Here is a 13854-nt window from a genome sequence, read left to right on the forward strand (position 1 = left end):
CCCTCTCTCTCTTCCCTCTAAATTCTTTTGCTTTAGCTCTTGCCTGCATCTTGAGCCTCAAGATAGTAAGCCTTCCTTGTCACCTTAGCGTTTTCGTCGTTCGAACCTCTCCTTTCGACACGGTTGTCGCTTGCTCCGCCAGCTCCGAAACCAACCCGAGCATATTCTCCCCCTCCCTAAAAGTCAAACCGCGCCTCGGGCAATATACCTTAATCGAACAAGAAAATGGCCGAGGGAAAGAGAACAGACGACTATACAATTGAGATGGACAAGTTGGATCAGAGCAATAAGGCTTTCGAGGCGCCCCCGCCGCCTCAGCCAAGGAGCGTCTCGTCCAGCTCTATGCAGAACAACCCGTTCTTGCCAGTATTAGCCTACTGTGGTTCATCCATCTTGATGACTGTGATGAACAAATATGTTCTCTCTGGCACAGACTTCAATCTGAATTTCTTTCTTCTCTGTATCCAGGTATGTCGATGAAGCATTGAGCAGCAGAGACTTGATTCCGCGCAATGCCCAGACAGTAACACTGACCACTGTTGCATTTTTTCGTCTCTTCTAGTCCGTCGTTTGTATCGTCGCAATTCAAACTTGCAAGGCCTGTGGTCTAATCACATACCGTGACTTTAGTGCGGACGAGGCCCGGAAGTGTATGTATACCCAAGGCAGCCTTGCGACATCCGCGGAAACAGGGACTGACTGAAATCGACCATGCTCAGGGTTCCCAATCACCTTGTTGTTGATCGGTATGATCTACACTGGCTCTAAGGCTCTCCAGTTCCTCTCGATTCCAGTGTACACTATCTTCAAGAATTTGACCATCATCCTTATCGCCTATGGTGAGGTCTTGTGGTTCGGTGGTTCTGTCACTGGGCTCACCCTATTTTCCTTCGGCTTGATGGTTCTGAGCTCCATCATTGCCGCGTGGGCCGACATCAAACACGCTGTCGAGAGCAGCTCTGATGCGACTGCCAAGGTCTCGACCCTGAACGCTGGATACATATGGATGTTAATCAACTGCCTCTGCACTTCGTCCTATGTCCTCGGTATGCGCAAACGGATCAAGCTAACCAACTTCAAGGACTTCGATAGTAAGTCCTTTTGCATCCAAATACGGTCGCACTGTTATCTTGTCTGACATACCTCTCTAGCTATGTTCTATAACAACCTCCTCTCCATTCCTGTTTTGATCGTGCTTTCCGGCTTGCTGGAGGATTGGTCATCCACGAACGTCAACCTCAACTTTCCTCCTGTCGACCGTAACAGTATCATCTTCGCTATGATCCTTTCAGGCTTGTCTTCTGTGTTCATCTCCTATACTTCTGCGTGGTGCGTTCGTGTGACGTCCTCGACAACGTACTCCATGGTCGGAGCCCTCAACAAACTGCCCATTGCGATCTCCGGGTTGATCTTCTTTGATGCACCAGTCACCTTTCCTAGTGTTTCGGCCATTGTCGTGGGCTTTGTCAGTGGTATCGTCTATGCTATTGCCAAGATTAAGCAGAATGCCAAGCCAAAAACGGGTGTCCTACCCACAGCCAACCCTCCCGTCAGCGCTAGCAGCCAGAGCATGAGAGACTCTTTGCGGTCTTGAACGGGCCTTCACCTGTTAGTGGAAGCCGAAATGGGCTGGGTTTTACTAGGATGGATTGAACAAGCTGACCGCTAGCCTTGGTTTTCTCGTGTCACACTTTCAGTGTAGCGTGTACAAATTTCTCAACTCGGTGAAAAAAGGAAGCCGTGCCTTCCTCAAGAGGTGCGGATGGTTAAGTTGCATCTGATTTATTGCGCCTAGCGGGCGGTCATCTTTTTGACCCAGTCACTCCATCATCATGGCTTTAATACTTGAGCTTCTGCTTTGGTCGGCGCGGTCGCGATCTGACTTTTTTGTTGTTTCGGGTGCGCAGAGGGTGCAACTTTCTAGTATCGTTTGTTTACCAGTGTGTGTTGTATCTTCGTTTGCCCTAAGACCTATATTTTTTCTTTCTTTCTCTCTAGATCTTATTGGGCGTGGTGAAAGCGCGCCTTGTCTTGCATCCGGTTAACTTTGCGAAGTCACCTTGAAAAAGATAGGGATATCTGGAGGTACCAACGCTTTTGTGTCTTGAGCCTGTATATATGAACATTTGATATTACTTTTTAATGGGATTTTAGATAGTGGACGACTTCTATTGAATCGGAAAATGCCGCATACTTGAACCCCCTGAGAAATGAAATAGTTATTTCTCTTATCTGTCTGCGAGCGACCAAGAGAGAACTATGGTGGTGTAAGATACATTCATTACAGTACATACATTTCCCCTTGCCTATTCTTTTTGCGAAAGTGGCCGTATCTGAACTCTGAATACACGATTAAATACCTGACAATACCATCCGCACTGGACATATATTTTCATGGGGAGATTAACTGGAATAGAAGAAATATCTACGCCCTGCCAACAACTTCCCAACCTGAGGAATCAGCGGATCACTTCACCTGTCGTCTGGTCTTACATTCATTGATCCGAATCCGAGAAAATTTGCTTCCAGTACATAGAATGGGCAAATCCAAGAAAGCTCGCCCCCGAGGAGATTCCGGTGCGGCGGCGACCCATCAGCCCAAAAAGCACCGGAAAATGCAGACGTTTTCTCGACTCTCAACGACGACGACCCCCGGTAGAACCGCGTCCAAACATGATGACAAGGGCCGGAAGATAGCAACTGGCGCATCCGCCTTGCAAAAACCAGCGCAACGGCAAAACCAGCATCGGCGACCCATTGTACCATTCGGAAAGAAAGATCGTATCCTACTGGTCGGGGAAGGTGAGTTTAATGATTGGAGGTTATCCCTTCTCGTTCTTCTTTTTATACTGCTGCTGGTGCTCTGTTCAAGTCTGCATGCCTGCATACAGCCAGAGTCGCCAAGTCTTCTGCAGATTGAAGTTAGCTAGGCATCAACACCTTTGCTTACCTATGTGGTCGAGACGGGTAAAGTGAAGTGGCCTTTTGCAGGGAAAGACTCGTTCAACTTGCTCTTGCGCTGTTCGCACCTCGTTCTTTACAATATTCGGATGAGCAATTGCCAAACTCCCCCAATGTTCGCATATATGATATATGCTAGTTCTACGAATTTCTAATTGAACGTCTATAGGCGACTTCTCTTTTGCCCGCTCCTTGGTTCGCCAATATCGTTGCAAGAATGTCCTGGCTACTTGCTATGACTCCAAGGAGACTCTTCGGAGCAAGTATCCCCAGGCAGATCACATTATCAATAGCATCCTTGGGGTCTCCGACAACCTCACAAGCCCAAAAGGAGAACAAAATCAACTGCCCGGTCAAAGACCCCAGCTCCCTAAAATTTTGTACTCTGTCGATGCCCGGAAACTGGGCTTCGCTGCAGGTGGTGGCAAGGATGTTCGCACTGGCTGGCCCAAACGAGAGCGTCGGCGCCCGGCATGGCAACAAGCCAAAACTCCCACCCTTGCCTCAACTCCGAAAGGTGGGCCATGGGACATCATCTCCTTTAATTTCCCCCATGTCGGCGGCCTCTCCACCGATGTGAATCGTCAGGTTCGTGCCAACCAAGAACTCTTGGTAGCCTTTTTCAAGGCCTGCATTCCATTGTTATCGCTCAGTCAGAAGTCGATCGATGACAGTGAAAATTTTGACTGGGATGATTGGGAGGATTCTGACTCAGAGTTAAGCCAGGGTGATGCTAACGATGTCACCGATGATGACAAGCCAATACGGTCAATAACGGCCACTGGACAGGCTGAAGATCAGCATAGAGTTGGGCCCGGGCGGATTCTGGTGACAATCTTCGAGGGGGAACCCTATACCCTTTGGAATATCAAAGACCTTGCGCGGCATGCGGGCTTGCAAGTGGTCACCAGCTTCAAGTTCCCGTGGGCTTGTTATCAAGACTATTCGCACGCACGTACACTGGGCGAGGTTGAGGGAAAGAATGGAGGCAGAGGGGGGTGGCGGGGTGAGGACAGGGATGCAAGAACGTATGTATTCGAGCTTAGGCAGGATGACCAATCTATGCCTGGGAAGGATGCACTACCTCCCAAAGCCGATCAGAGCGCCAAAAAAAAGAGGTCAAGAGAAGCTTCTGATAGCGACAGTGACTAAAGTCGCAATCAAGAGCCACCACGAACGGATGCGAAAGGATCGAGTTAAGAAGACCACGCAGAAATGTGAAGAGTCAAATGCAAAAAAATTACCTTGTAGAACGGATATCGTCACATGATATAGACCTTCTTCATTTCACTTTCATCGAAAACCTCACCGGTGGTAGGGTCCTTGACTTTCCCAGAGGCAACACAACCGACCTTCTCGCTCATCTCTGTCAACCGCTGCTGGCCGTAGATTCTTCCATTCGGCAGAACGATCGGGTCACTTTCAACGTAGCTCTTGGTGTGATGAGCATAAGGCATATTACGAGCAAGTTCGTTAAGCTCGGTGGAGCAGATGGGACAAACTGACGTTGTGGTGGAGAGAGAATTCGAACTTGGGGAGGTGTAGGCTGAGTGGCAAGAGGGCGTCTTTAAAGCCGATAGCCCTGCTGATAGCGCGATATGAAGCAGGGGGCGGGATGATAGTGACAAGAGCTCATGATGAGTGCGAATGAACAGGTCAGAAAGGCGATTCCATCTCTCAAGGGAGTATATAGACTTCACATTTGTTAACGGATTGACTGTGTTCGCCGATAATAAGCTACTCACTTTATAAGGTTCAGCTTTAGTATCTCGCGGAAAAGCAAGCAGTCCTGCGGCTCGGTGGATTTCGGTGGACTGTGTCTCTTTGTACGGAGCAAGATACTTTTTAGCATGCATCATCGCATCAACAAACTTCTTCTTGTCGCCGCTTCTGATCAGTTCGATGTACTGCTGCAGTCGGAGTTCGAATTCTAGATTGTACTAGGATCCGATGTTAGCCCTCTAAATTGAACTAGCCTACAAGTAATCGCGGAATTGATCAACAAACCTGGCTTTTCTTCAATGCTGCCTTGTTCTCACCACACCACTGAAGAGCATCCTTTGTCTCACCTCGACGGAGGCTCTCGGCAATACGTTGACACTGCACGAACACGTTGAGATCCACCAGACCCTCAATCCCTTTCTCGTGAGCTAACTGCTGTGCACTTTCTAAATAGCCAGAACGCAGCATATGGTCGACTATCAGTCTGTCCAATCTGACTCGTGACCACTGGTCATACTTGACGTCTGCCAAGCTCGGAATCTGATGAAGGCTCTCGAGATGCTGAATGCGCTTTTTGGACTGTTCGTGAATCATTTTCTCCTCCTGCTGCAGAATCTCCATTTTGCGCTTCAGGCTTCGCATTCTCAGGATCATGGCATCGAGAGTAGCGATGGCATGGTCGGGTTCTCGGGCATTCGACATTGAGGCACTAGCGGTCTCTTTGAGTGCGGGGAGAACGTGCTCCCTCTCCCGTTCAACGAGACGTTGAACAGACTTGAAATTCCGACGTGCAAGTTCATGGGGCAAACGAAGAAGGGGTTGGTCCTGGTAAAGAGAGACATCAATACCGAGACTGTGTTGCCGGTCGTGGTGGCTGTCACTTACCAAGAGCAAATGATTCTCCGCATTGAGCCGGGTTGATGTAAGCTCAGCGGCCATGGCGTTCCAGATATCACCCTAGAGAAGATGGGTCTTTACTACACCGGTCGTGTTGATGAAACCTGGTGTTTTCCAATAATACTAGAGGGTGGGGTTGGAATTTGTGGGGAAGGAAGTTGTTGCAGACAAGGAAGGTGAGAGACAGACGATAAGGTACTTGGAAGTGGTGAAGGGAGCGAAGACACCGCCCAAGTCACGATACCCGCCCACAGTTACAGTCAGCATTAAGTTGAAATATGTCAATTCTTCTGGTAAAATGCTATATCCTTTCAAGAACTGCGAACAAATAAAAGACCAATAAACATGTATTTGATAATTGATTCCCTTTTCAAACCCAGGACTCCGGTACAAAGAAACAAGTATGTTACAGGATTCCTGCCTGAGCGATGCTCCGAACCGAACACGACTTCTGTGACCAGCGAGAAGCGGAGGCAAAAGCGTCACGTCCGGAACACTGCAGCATCCGGGGCCAGGTCCATGTAAGTGCCGGAGGGATCTAATCACTGTCATCGCTTTCTTCCTTCGACTTAGACTTCCTTCGCTCCTTCTTCTCCTTCTTCTCCTTCTTCTTGCGCTTGCGCTCGGCGCGCTCCTCGGCGGTCTCACCCTCATGCCGTTTACGTTTCTTCTCATCGTCGTTGATTTCATCGACCTCCATCTTTGTCTGAGGAGATGATGGTACCTCAGTAGGAACCAGGTCGTCGTTCGTGGCGGGCTCAGTTGCTGGCTGAGCAGAAGCTTCCTCGGGAGCGCTGTAGTCTTTGTAATCACTCTTCCACTTGGCGGGAGTAGCCTCGTTGGTACGACCGTATTTCTACATGTGGAGTCAGATTTAGCCAGGTCAGCATTTCATCGAGTCACATAACTTACGTCCAGCTTCCCAGCAGATTTGAGCTTCTTCTTTTCCAAAGCCACGGGTCCTAGACCCCACCTACGAGGGTAGAGGTCACGCTCCATGATGCACCGCTTGACCTTCGCAACAACACCGTGGTCGCAGGTGGACAGTTCGACGGTGGACATCTGAGCAATACCGATAGCGATCGCCTCACCCTTGGTAGTCATGAGTACCACTTCCTCATTGACGTCGATACCGGCCTCTTTTCTCATGTCAGCAGCTGACACTTTATGATTTCATCGGGGCTCAGCTTACCAAAGCGAAGAAGGCCGGGAATCATGAGCTTAGCACCATAGCAAACAGCATTGACGGCACTATCTTTGACAACAATACGCTTGTATGTGGTGAGAAGGGTCTCCAAAGGTCTGATGACCCTGCGGAGATAAGACTCATCGCGTTGATTGTCATACATCCATTGCGCATCCAAGACGTCGTGCAGAGTCACCATGCCACTGTTCTCGTCCATGGCACCACTGCGCACACGTCGAAGTTCCTGCATATGCGCACCGACTCCAAGAAGGAGACCAAGGTGGACACAGAGGGTTCGGATGTATGTTCCAGCCTCGCAGCTGACCCAGAAGACACCAAGATGTCTGTCATTGTCGAACTCATAAAGCTTGCTCTCATGAATTGTTCGGATACGGAGCTGACGCTTAACGGCTGAGATCAAAGGGGGGCGCTGAAAAAGAGCACCAGTCAAGGTCTCAAGTGCCCTCTTGAACTGGGCCTCGCCGCCGGGGATTTTATCGTGAAGACGAATTACACAGACATACTCCTTTCCTGCACCCTGCTGAGACTTGACCAGACGAGTGGCACGGTCAATGCAGACAATTAAGCAACCAGTGACCTTAGGATCGAGGGTTCCGCTGTGGCCCGTTTTCTCCGCTCTTTTTGAGAAAAACTCTCAGTACATCGGATTCAATTGATAATGAGATGTGAGATATTTACCTTAAGATCCTCTTCATCCAAGCGACAACTTCGTGACTGGAAGGATTCGAGGGCTTGTCGAGATTGATGACACCGGAGTTGATGTACGACTTCAGGTCACGCTTGAGGGGAGAGCAGCCTGCCGGAATCGGGGTGAAGTGACCGGTCCTGACAAGAACTGACATGGAAATATCAGTACCAGCTACAGGGGCCTGAACAGTCATAATCTTGAAGTGAACGTACGCTTGTCATAATTCTTCAGTAGAAGCGGCCACTCCGACGTATCGATGTTAGAGGCACTAGCCTCGGGCTTAATCGTGTAGTCCATCTCATCCTTAGCCACTGCAACCGCCATTTTGAACGATCTGGCTTGAAAGGTGTCGAGATAGCCAAACGAGTGCGCGCGTGCAGAAGATGGCGCAGGAAAAATTGCACTTCCCGAGCTAAGGTTTTGCTCGGACGCTAGCGAGGAAGAAAGTCTGGGAAATTTTGGAAGTGCGGCAAAAGCAGAAGCGACAAATGCGGTTAGCGCAGAGATTTCACCTGCCGGCTCACCGTCCCGTGACCTGGGTTGTTCTCTATGATACGGCCTTGAAGACTGTTTTCTCTGGTATTGCTTGTAAGATGCTGAGAAAATGGTACCACTAAAGTGGTGTGTACAATCGAACCTATATCTTTTGGATTACCATGTTGGGCATCACTCGTTACCTAACCAATGGCTATGGAAACATCGAGTCGCAGTTACTGCACTCCACCTGCAAAGTTGCTTGTGTCTGAAACTACTATGAAGTCCTGCTGCTGGTACATTGCTGCATGTTCGTTCTTATGCTCCGCCTCCACCTTGGCAAAGAAAGCCCTTCTCTCCGTAAATAGTGTTGAGCCCTCATCTCAGTTAGCCCCGAGTCGTCTGCCTGGACCCCTCCGACTCCATGGTCCCTGGAACGAGGAAGTCCACCCATCAGAGTGGGAGGTTGCCGTCTGGTTCACTGGCTGAAAGGCTGTTCCATAAGCTCGGTAACCAGCACGCGGCGTGAAAGCGGAGAAAAATCTCCTGATGAATGCCGGCGTCATAAGGTAGTTTTGACCACCTCCAAATGCTGGATATATACACGTGAGGAAATCATACAAGTGGGCAGCGACTATACCCATACCATCGCTTAGGACCGCAGGCCATCCAGCCATGACTAAGGTGACTGCAAGTACTGCCCAAGGTAGATATTCAACGGGTATCTGAACCACGAAGAAAGTCGTCTTTCTACCACGATTTTCCTGAGAGAACGTATAAATGAAGGCCAAGATCAGAGCTAAAATGATAATTAGTAGGGGCACACAGGCGTAGTGCTACAACATGCTCACCAGAGGTAAAAGTTACGCTTCCCAGCAAACAGCCTGCGGTGAGCTTGGGCTTGTTAGTACAGGGAAGATAAATGGCAACGCTACATAAGATGGGGAAGCGGAGGTAATCCTGTAAGCAATTCAAATAAGGTATGTATTGAGAGATGTAGGGCACCATAACCACCAGCGTAAACCATGACATCACGCTAGCTATCTCACTGGTCGTCCCACCATACCTGCAACAAATATAGCCCTGAAAGGATCGATGAGGTAGGTACTATACGGATGCAGGGGTGATCTTCCTCGTTTCCAGGAACCGCTTCAGCTAGAATGCGCTGGGCGGGCAGATATGCGAGGTTTTTGAAATCGGGCAAGGATGGTAGGGGTAGGATAACAACGGCATGTCACATGGGAGGTAAGAAGACAAATGCCTCTGACTTACCATGATGATCAGAGCTACAAACATTGTATACACGAAGAAGTCGCCGGGACCGGATAACCTAGGCGATCCGGTTTCCAGAGAGCTGCCATAAGTGTACACTAAGGACACGTTAGCACGCCTTTCGGCGTGATCCAGGACGGCACCATACTGAAGTAGACATCCAGGAATAGGAAAAGCTTAGGCCGTGTGACCATGAATGGTGTGACCAACCTCCAGACCTCTGGTAGAAGCTTGATCAAAAGGTGGCGTTGAAAGACGATATAGTAACCATTCAAAAAACCAGCATATACTAGAGCAGACTGGATGAATGTAAGTGCAGATAGAGTCCTTGGTTTCATGTTAGTTCAACTCGCTCGGATTCAGAAGCCGCCATAGAGTGAGATAGCGCATGTGTCAGTAAGACATACCTGGTGACAGGAGGTGCGGACCAAAACTGATCCATTATGCAGTAGGTCTGTCCGGAGTCGAACAGCAGAAAATGTACCCTTATGTTATAGAACCGATTCCTGAGAACATTCACATTAGAAGATTCTCAATGGGCCTGTTGAGTCGGTTGCTGGATAGGATAGAGAAAAGGGCCACATATGGGTTAAGGAAGGGGTTCTTATAGGTAACTGCAGAATGGAAAAAGAAAAGTATCGTGTGGAACTCCTTAGCTCGGACGCGGGGGCTGATATTCCGTTCCGGTAAACGAGACGAGCACACTGTTATCCACCGGGGTGTGGACTCTGCATTACATACTGTACTGTACATATTACATAACAGTAACAATGCGGTGTCGGACCGCTTCTCTGCAGTAAAAGTATGTTGGGTACAAGTTAGCACTCCGTACCTGCTTCGAAGTTCAAATTGACTACCTTACCAAGGGGTATCAGCATTAGTTAGTTAAAATCAGTACCACTCAGAATATATGTGTCAGCCATAGTTTAATGGAATTCGCCACTTGGCCCAGCAACTGAATTAGTAAATAGGGCAGTCCATTGGTTGAACCTATCTACTCGTAGTTCGAACGACCAGTCCTTGGCCGACGTAGTTAGAAATGTCCGATGATTTTCTCAATCTCCCTCAGCAACATCTAGTAGATGTAGCAAGTTTTCTATCCTATTCAAGAGCGCCAACCCCAATCAGAGCATTTCATAAGTCAGAAAGGGTCTATTCGGAAGATAGAAGTTTGGCACGATGGCCGCACAAATTTCGGTGTGCAAATAATGATCGCGGCTGTTACATGAATATTCTGCTTGATTATTATATGTAGTTCTCTAGAAAAATGATCCCCGGTTCAAGCGCAGAACAGAGACAGGAAATAAGGCGGTGCAACATGTTCAATGTGTTGATAGAGCAATGTGTTTTTGTCGATGGTGGCAAAAGATCGGGCTATGTATGGAATGATGGTACGTTGTATTATCTCTGATATTGAGAGCTTGATCATAAACTGATGCATCGGGCGGTGTAAAGTATATATATCCTGGCCAGTGCACTTGATACCAGGCTATTTGCGAGGGCTATCACAATCTATGCTCTGTCCCAAGCTCCGAAGATTTTGAGATCAAAAGTTGACAGACAATATTACCAGAGACGGCTTGCCCGGGGTCCTAAAATAGTTGACCGAAGGCTATCCGAACCACATTGAAACCAGTGGAGATATAGTCACCTGAAACGAACGGAGACCTACGCACCAGTAATTGACCTCTGGAATTCGTCTCCCCTAGCATCCAGTCCACAACGACGATTGCTGCGGACCAAACTCGCGTCCGAGAAGTATGTAAGGAATTAACTGGGGCTGTTTCGTCCGACTAGATACGTTGGACATCGCGGTAAGCTAAGGTATGTTAAGACATTCAGAGCAAGTGAAGGGCGGCATCATTCACAGAAGATCGCATTGAACCGTGCCTCGCACAGCTAGTCCTCCGTCTTTACCCTCAATCCATACATCCCAGGCCCCCTTGTGATTGCCTGCCTTGGGCTTGCCACAAATAGTCATTTGCTCGCCGACGAATAGAGGTGCAATATTTCTGTAAGTAATTTCTTTGATCACCGAGCCCAGATCATCGATATGTTTCCCGAGAGCTGCGAGAAGTAACACCAAAGTCAATGGCCCATGCACAAGCAAGTCACTATAACCCTCTGTCTCCCGTGTATACATCTGGTCGAGGTGTATCGAGTGGGCATTGAAAGTGAGCGCCGAGAAACGGAAAAGCAGAGCTCTAGTCGGTGTCAGTTGGTGACGAAAGAGGGAACCTGTAGGGGCTTCAAGCCACAAGAAACATTGTCAGCATGCATGATGAAATGGCGCATCAAAGTCTCGGCGTACACTTAATGGTTCTGGATGCCTGTCCATGATTGGCCCTGGCACCGGTAAGCTGCTCCGGCGTCTTCTCGCGCATGAAGACCAAGTTTCGGTGCTCAATAATAGAGGAATGACCTGGATCAGCCTCCTCCTCTTTCCAGATTCGATCACGAATCTTGCCATAATTTTCCCCTTCTTGAACTGTGCCGATTCGTCTCTCTACTCTGACAGTCACCTTCTCTTCCCCAGTTTGACCTTTCACGAGTACATCACGAATGGTCTCGATGCACACAGCCCGGCGACCATCGAGTAACAGGTCACGCGTGGCTGGAAAACGAACGGTACCACCAGCCCACAATCGTCTGGTAAAAGGATATCCTGGGTAGTGCAGAATGTCTGTACCATCCGGCAGTAGCTGGGACAAAGGAACCTGTGGGGGAAAATAAACCAAATGGTGGCCAGGAGGCAGGCAAGATGGCTTGTTGATGGAAGGCAGAGCATCCAATGGTGCGTCTGGCTGCGGAAGGAAACCGGAGAAGGTCCGATCCAGAAGAAAAGATTGCTGAGGATATATATAATCAAATGCAAATGGCAGTGGTTGCGCGGTCAGCTTTTGATACAGACGCTCACTGAACGACGAGTGCTGTCGACGTGTCGCTGCGGGCCGCCATTGCTCCCTGGAACTGACGAGGAGGCTCCGCGTTGAGGGCGACTTCGGACCCAACATGCGTAAATCGGAGGGTAATTGGGTGATAATTGTTTCCAAGAAGGCGGAGGACCTGCCGATCAATGGAAAGAGGCAAACTAAATACTTAACTTACTGAGTAAGTTAGTCAACTTAGTTGCTTCACTGGTTATGTCAGCCGCGATTGCAGAAACCCAGCGCCTCTTAGCAGAAGGTCCCGGATCATACAACTCAAGGCACAGCATTCGGAGCAATGGAGCAGCCTATCCGAGTCACGTTCCTGGGCCCTGTAGCCTCCTTTTCCCACCAGGTCAGGAAAATTAGTCCACCCCCGCTGGCCCTTAAGCTATTTTACTAAAGCCCAGGAACAGGCTGCTGTTGAAACTTTTGGATCTTCTGCCGAGCTTGTGCCCCGTTTATCTTTTGCAGACGCGTTCGCCGCGGTGCAAGAGCAGAGAGCAGATTACGCCATTATACCTTGCGAAAATTCTACTAATGGATCTGTCGTCCAGACGCTAGACCTTCTAGCTGATCCAAATAGTCTTTATGGCAATCTGAAAGTGTGCGGGGAGCATTATCTAGCTATCCACCACTGCCTATTGACTCGCAAAAGTGACCTTCTTGATCAGCAGGACTTTCAATCCATCCGCAGGCTATACACCCATCCCCAGGCGTGGGGTCAGTGCGACAATTTTCTTGAGAAGTATTTCAAGGGTGTCGAACGGCAGGATGTCTCGTCCACTTCTAAAGGGGCGGAGATCGTTTCGAAAGACGCGACTGAGCGGACTGCTGCCATAGCCAGTCGCTTCGCCGCAGAACATCATGGTCTCGATATCCTTGCGGAGAATATTGAGGATGAAACGAACAACACAACGCGCTTTTTGATCCTGAAGAATATCACGGCCGATCGCACCGCTGCTTCAAGATTTGAGCAAATCAAGGCTAATGCGACGCCTTGTGGAACAGCAAAGAAGAAGACCTTAATCTCGTTTATGGTTCACCAGGACCGCACGGGCGCACTGGCAGATGCTCTTCTGATATTCAAAACCCATGGCATGAATTTGACGAGTATCAACTCACGACCAAGTCAGGCCCGAGCCTGGAAATATGTGTTCTTGGTCGAGGGACATTTAACTCCTACCAGTCGAAACGCAGGCGCAGTTTCGGAGATTTTACAGGGACTGAAACAGGTCACTGAGAGCTGCAGACACCTGGGAACATGGGCAGATCAGCTTATATTGGGTTCGGAAAATGCAGCAATCTAGGTGAGCCGCCGATATTCGTCTCTTCAAAGCGAGCCCCACTCAGTAACATCGCTGTAGCGGTTTCACTCCCTTGAAGACCTTATCATGCAATTGAACTGGTTGAGCTGAATCACAATTACACGCCGTCGGAGGAAATTTGCCAGGAAGGTAGTTTATGAGCTTGTTTCCTTAATTTATGGAACTTGCCAGGATTCACAAGATACCAGAATGTAAGAAAGTGAAAATATCAGAGTATAAAACGAGATCAACTCCAATACATAAAACACAACAGTCTAAAAGCACAAGCCCATCAGTTATAAGCTCGACAGCTATCGGTGAGCATTGCCACCGTCAATAGGACAATCCAATCAATATTCTTGAATGATCAGATTTGGTGGCATCCGAAACTGTCCGCAT

The 13854-nt window shown here is 48.8% G+C and overlaps 7 protein-coding genes across 7 annotated transcripts; 3 read left to right on the forward strand and 4 right to left on the reverse strand.

Annotated features, from left to right (window-relative positions):
• Positions 1 to 1713, forward strand: gmtA (GDP-mannose transporter). Its single transcript, XM_025690552.1, has 4 exons — positions 1 to 468; positions 563 to 650; positions 720 to 1091; positions 1152 to 1713. Exons 1-4 carry the CDS (start codon positions 226 to 228, stop codon positions 1592 to 1594), a joined length of 1146 nt encoding a protein of 381 aa, XP_025547527.1. The 5' UTR covers positions 1 to 225; the 3' UTR covers positions 1595 to 1713.
• A 738-nt stretch (positions 1714 to 2451) lies between these two features.
• Positions 2452 to 4187, forward strand: BO97DRAFT_408358 (25S rRNA (uracil2634-N3)-methyltransferase). The gene is made up of 2 exons (XM_025695841.1): positions 2452 to 2802; positions 3131 to 4187. The coding sequence occupies exons 1-2, from the start codon at positions 2538 to 2540 to the stop codon at positions 4111 to 4113; spliced, it is 1248 nt and encodes a 415-aa protein (XP_025547528.1). The 5' UTR covers positions 2452 to 2537; the 3' UTR covers positions 4114 to 4187.
• Positions 4188 to 4223: 36 nt separating this feature from the next.
• On the reverse strand, positions 4224 to 5622 carry BO97DRAFT_437655 (FYV10 family protein; the record flags this gene model as incomplete). The annotated part of the gene is made up of 4 exons (XM_025697866.1): positions 4224 to 4655; positions 4707 to 4901; positions 4969 to 5508; positions 5569 to 5622. 4 exons carry the CDS (start codon positions 5620 to 5622, stop codon positions 4224 to 4226), a joined length of 1221 nt encoding a protein of 406 aa, XP_025547529.1.
• A 248-nt stretch (positions 5623 to 5870) lies between these two features.
• Positions 5871 to 7898, reverse strand: cbf5 (pseudouridine synthase CBF5). Its single transcript, XM_025694177.1, has 5 exons — positions 7688 to 7898; positions 7466 to 7622; positions 6773 to 7404; positions 6493 to 6719; positions 5871 to 6436 (listed from the first exon to the last, which is right to left on the reverse strand). Exons 1-5 carry the CDS (start codon positions 7797 to 7799, stop codon positions 6119 to 6121), a joined length of 1446 nt encoding a protein of 481 aa, XP_025547530.1. The 5' UTR covers positions 7800 to 7898; the 3' UTR covers positions 5871 to 6118.
• Positions 7899 to 8133: 235 nt separating this feature from the next.
• BO97DRAFT_398216 (centromere/microtubule-binding protein Cbf5) lies at positions 8134 to 9821 on the reverse strand. Its single transcript, XM_025694178.1, has 5 exons — positions 9629 to 9821; positions 9370 to 9548; positions 9222 to 9319; positions 8801 to 8843; positions 8134 to 8748 (listed from the first exon to the last, which is right to left on the reverse strand). The coding sequence occupies exons 1-5, from the start codon at positions 9661 to 9663 to the stop codon at positions 8333 to 8335; spliced, it is 771 nt and encodes a 256-aa protein (XP_025547531.1). The 5' UTR covers positions 9664 to 9821; the 3' UTR covers positions 8134 to 8332.
• Positions 9822 to 11085: 1264 nt separating this feature from the next.
• Positions 11086 to 12235, reverse strand: BO97DRAFT_354162 (uncharacterized protein; the record flags this gene model as incomplete). Its single annotated transcript, XM_025692083.1, has 2 exons — positions 11086 to 11468; positions 11533 to 12235. The coding sequence occupies 2 exons, from the start codon at positions 12233 to 12235 to the stop codon at positions 11086 to 11088; spliced, it is 1086 nt and encodes a 361-aa protein (XP_025547532.1).
• A 211-nt stretch (positions 12236 to 12446) lies between these two features.
• On the forward strand, positions 12447 to 13843 carry BO97DRAFT_460752 (prephenate dehydratase PHA2; the record flags this gene model as incomplete). Its single annotated transcript, XM_025699350.1, has 2 exons — positions 12447 to 12503; positions 12565 to 13843. 2 exons carry the CDS (start codon positions 12447 to 12449, stop codon positions 13456 to 13458), a joined length of 951 nt encoding a protein of 316 aa, XP_025547533.1. The 3' UTR covers positions 13459 to 13843.
• Between the last annotated feature and the right edge of the window lie 11 nt (positions 13844 to 13854).

The sequence above is a fragment of the Aspergillus homomorphus genome, assembly GCF_003184865.1.
Source record: "Aspergillus homomorphus CBS 101889 unplaced genomic scaffold BO97scaffold_49, whole genome shotgun sequence".
Lineage (NCBI taxonomy): Eukaryota > Fungi > Ascomycota > Eurotiomycetes > Eurotiales > Aspergillaceae > Aspergillus > Aspergillus homomorphus.

Excerpts from the sequence above, each read along its gene's own strand:
- BO97DRAFT_408358 (XM_025695841.1), top strand. The coding sequence starts at position 2,538 with ATGGGCAAATCCAAGAAAGCTCGCCCCCGAGGAGATTCCGGTGCGGCG. Across the intron at positions 2,803-3,130 it reads TATCCTACTGGTCGGGGAAG|GCGACTTCTCTTTTGCCCGC; the intron begins GTGAGTTTAATG and ends GAACGTCTATAG.
- gmtA (XM_025690552.1), top strand. The coding sequence starts at position 226 with ATGGCCGAGGGAAAGAGAACAGACGACTATACAATTGAGATGGACAAG. Across the intron at positions 469-562 it reads TCTTTCTTCTCTGTATCCAG|TCCGTCGTTTGTATCGTCGC; the intron begins GTATGTCGATGA and ends CGTCTCTTCTAG. Across the intron at positions 1,092-1,151 it reads CAACTTCAAGGACTTCGATA|CTATGTTCTATAACAACCTC; the intron begins GTAAGTCCTTTT and ends ATACCTCTCTAG.
- BO97DRAFT_398216 (XM_025694178.1), bottom strand. The coding sequence starts at position 9,663 with ATGGATCAGTTTTGGTCCGCACCTCCTGTCACCAG. Across the intron at positions 9,549-9,628 it reads TCCGCACCTCCTGTCACCAG|GACTCTATCTGCACTTACAT; the intron begins GTATGTCTTACT and ends CATGAAACCAAG. Across the intron at positions 8,844-9,221 it reads TTGTAGCTCTGATCATCATG|CTCACCGCAGGCTGTTTGCT; the intron begins GTAAGTCAGAGG and ends AACAAGCCCAAG.
- cbf5 (XM_025694177.1), bottom strand. The coding sequence starts at position 7,799 with ATGGCGGTTGCAGTGGCTAAGGATGAGATGGACTACACGATTAAGCCC. Across the intron at positions 7,405-7,465 it reads TGGATGAAGAGGATCTTAAG|AGCGGAGAAAACGGGCCACA; the intron begins GTAAATATCTCA and ends TTTCTCAAAAAG. Across the intron at positions 6,437-6,492 it reads AATCTGCTGGGAAGCTGGAC|AAATACGGTCGTACCAACGA; the intron begins GTAAGTTATGTG and ends CTCCACATGTAG.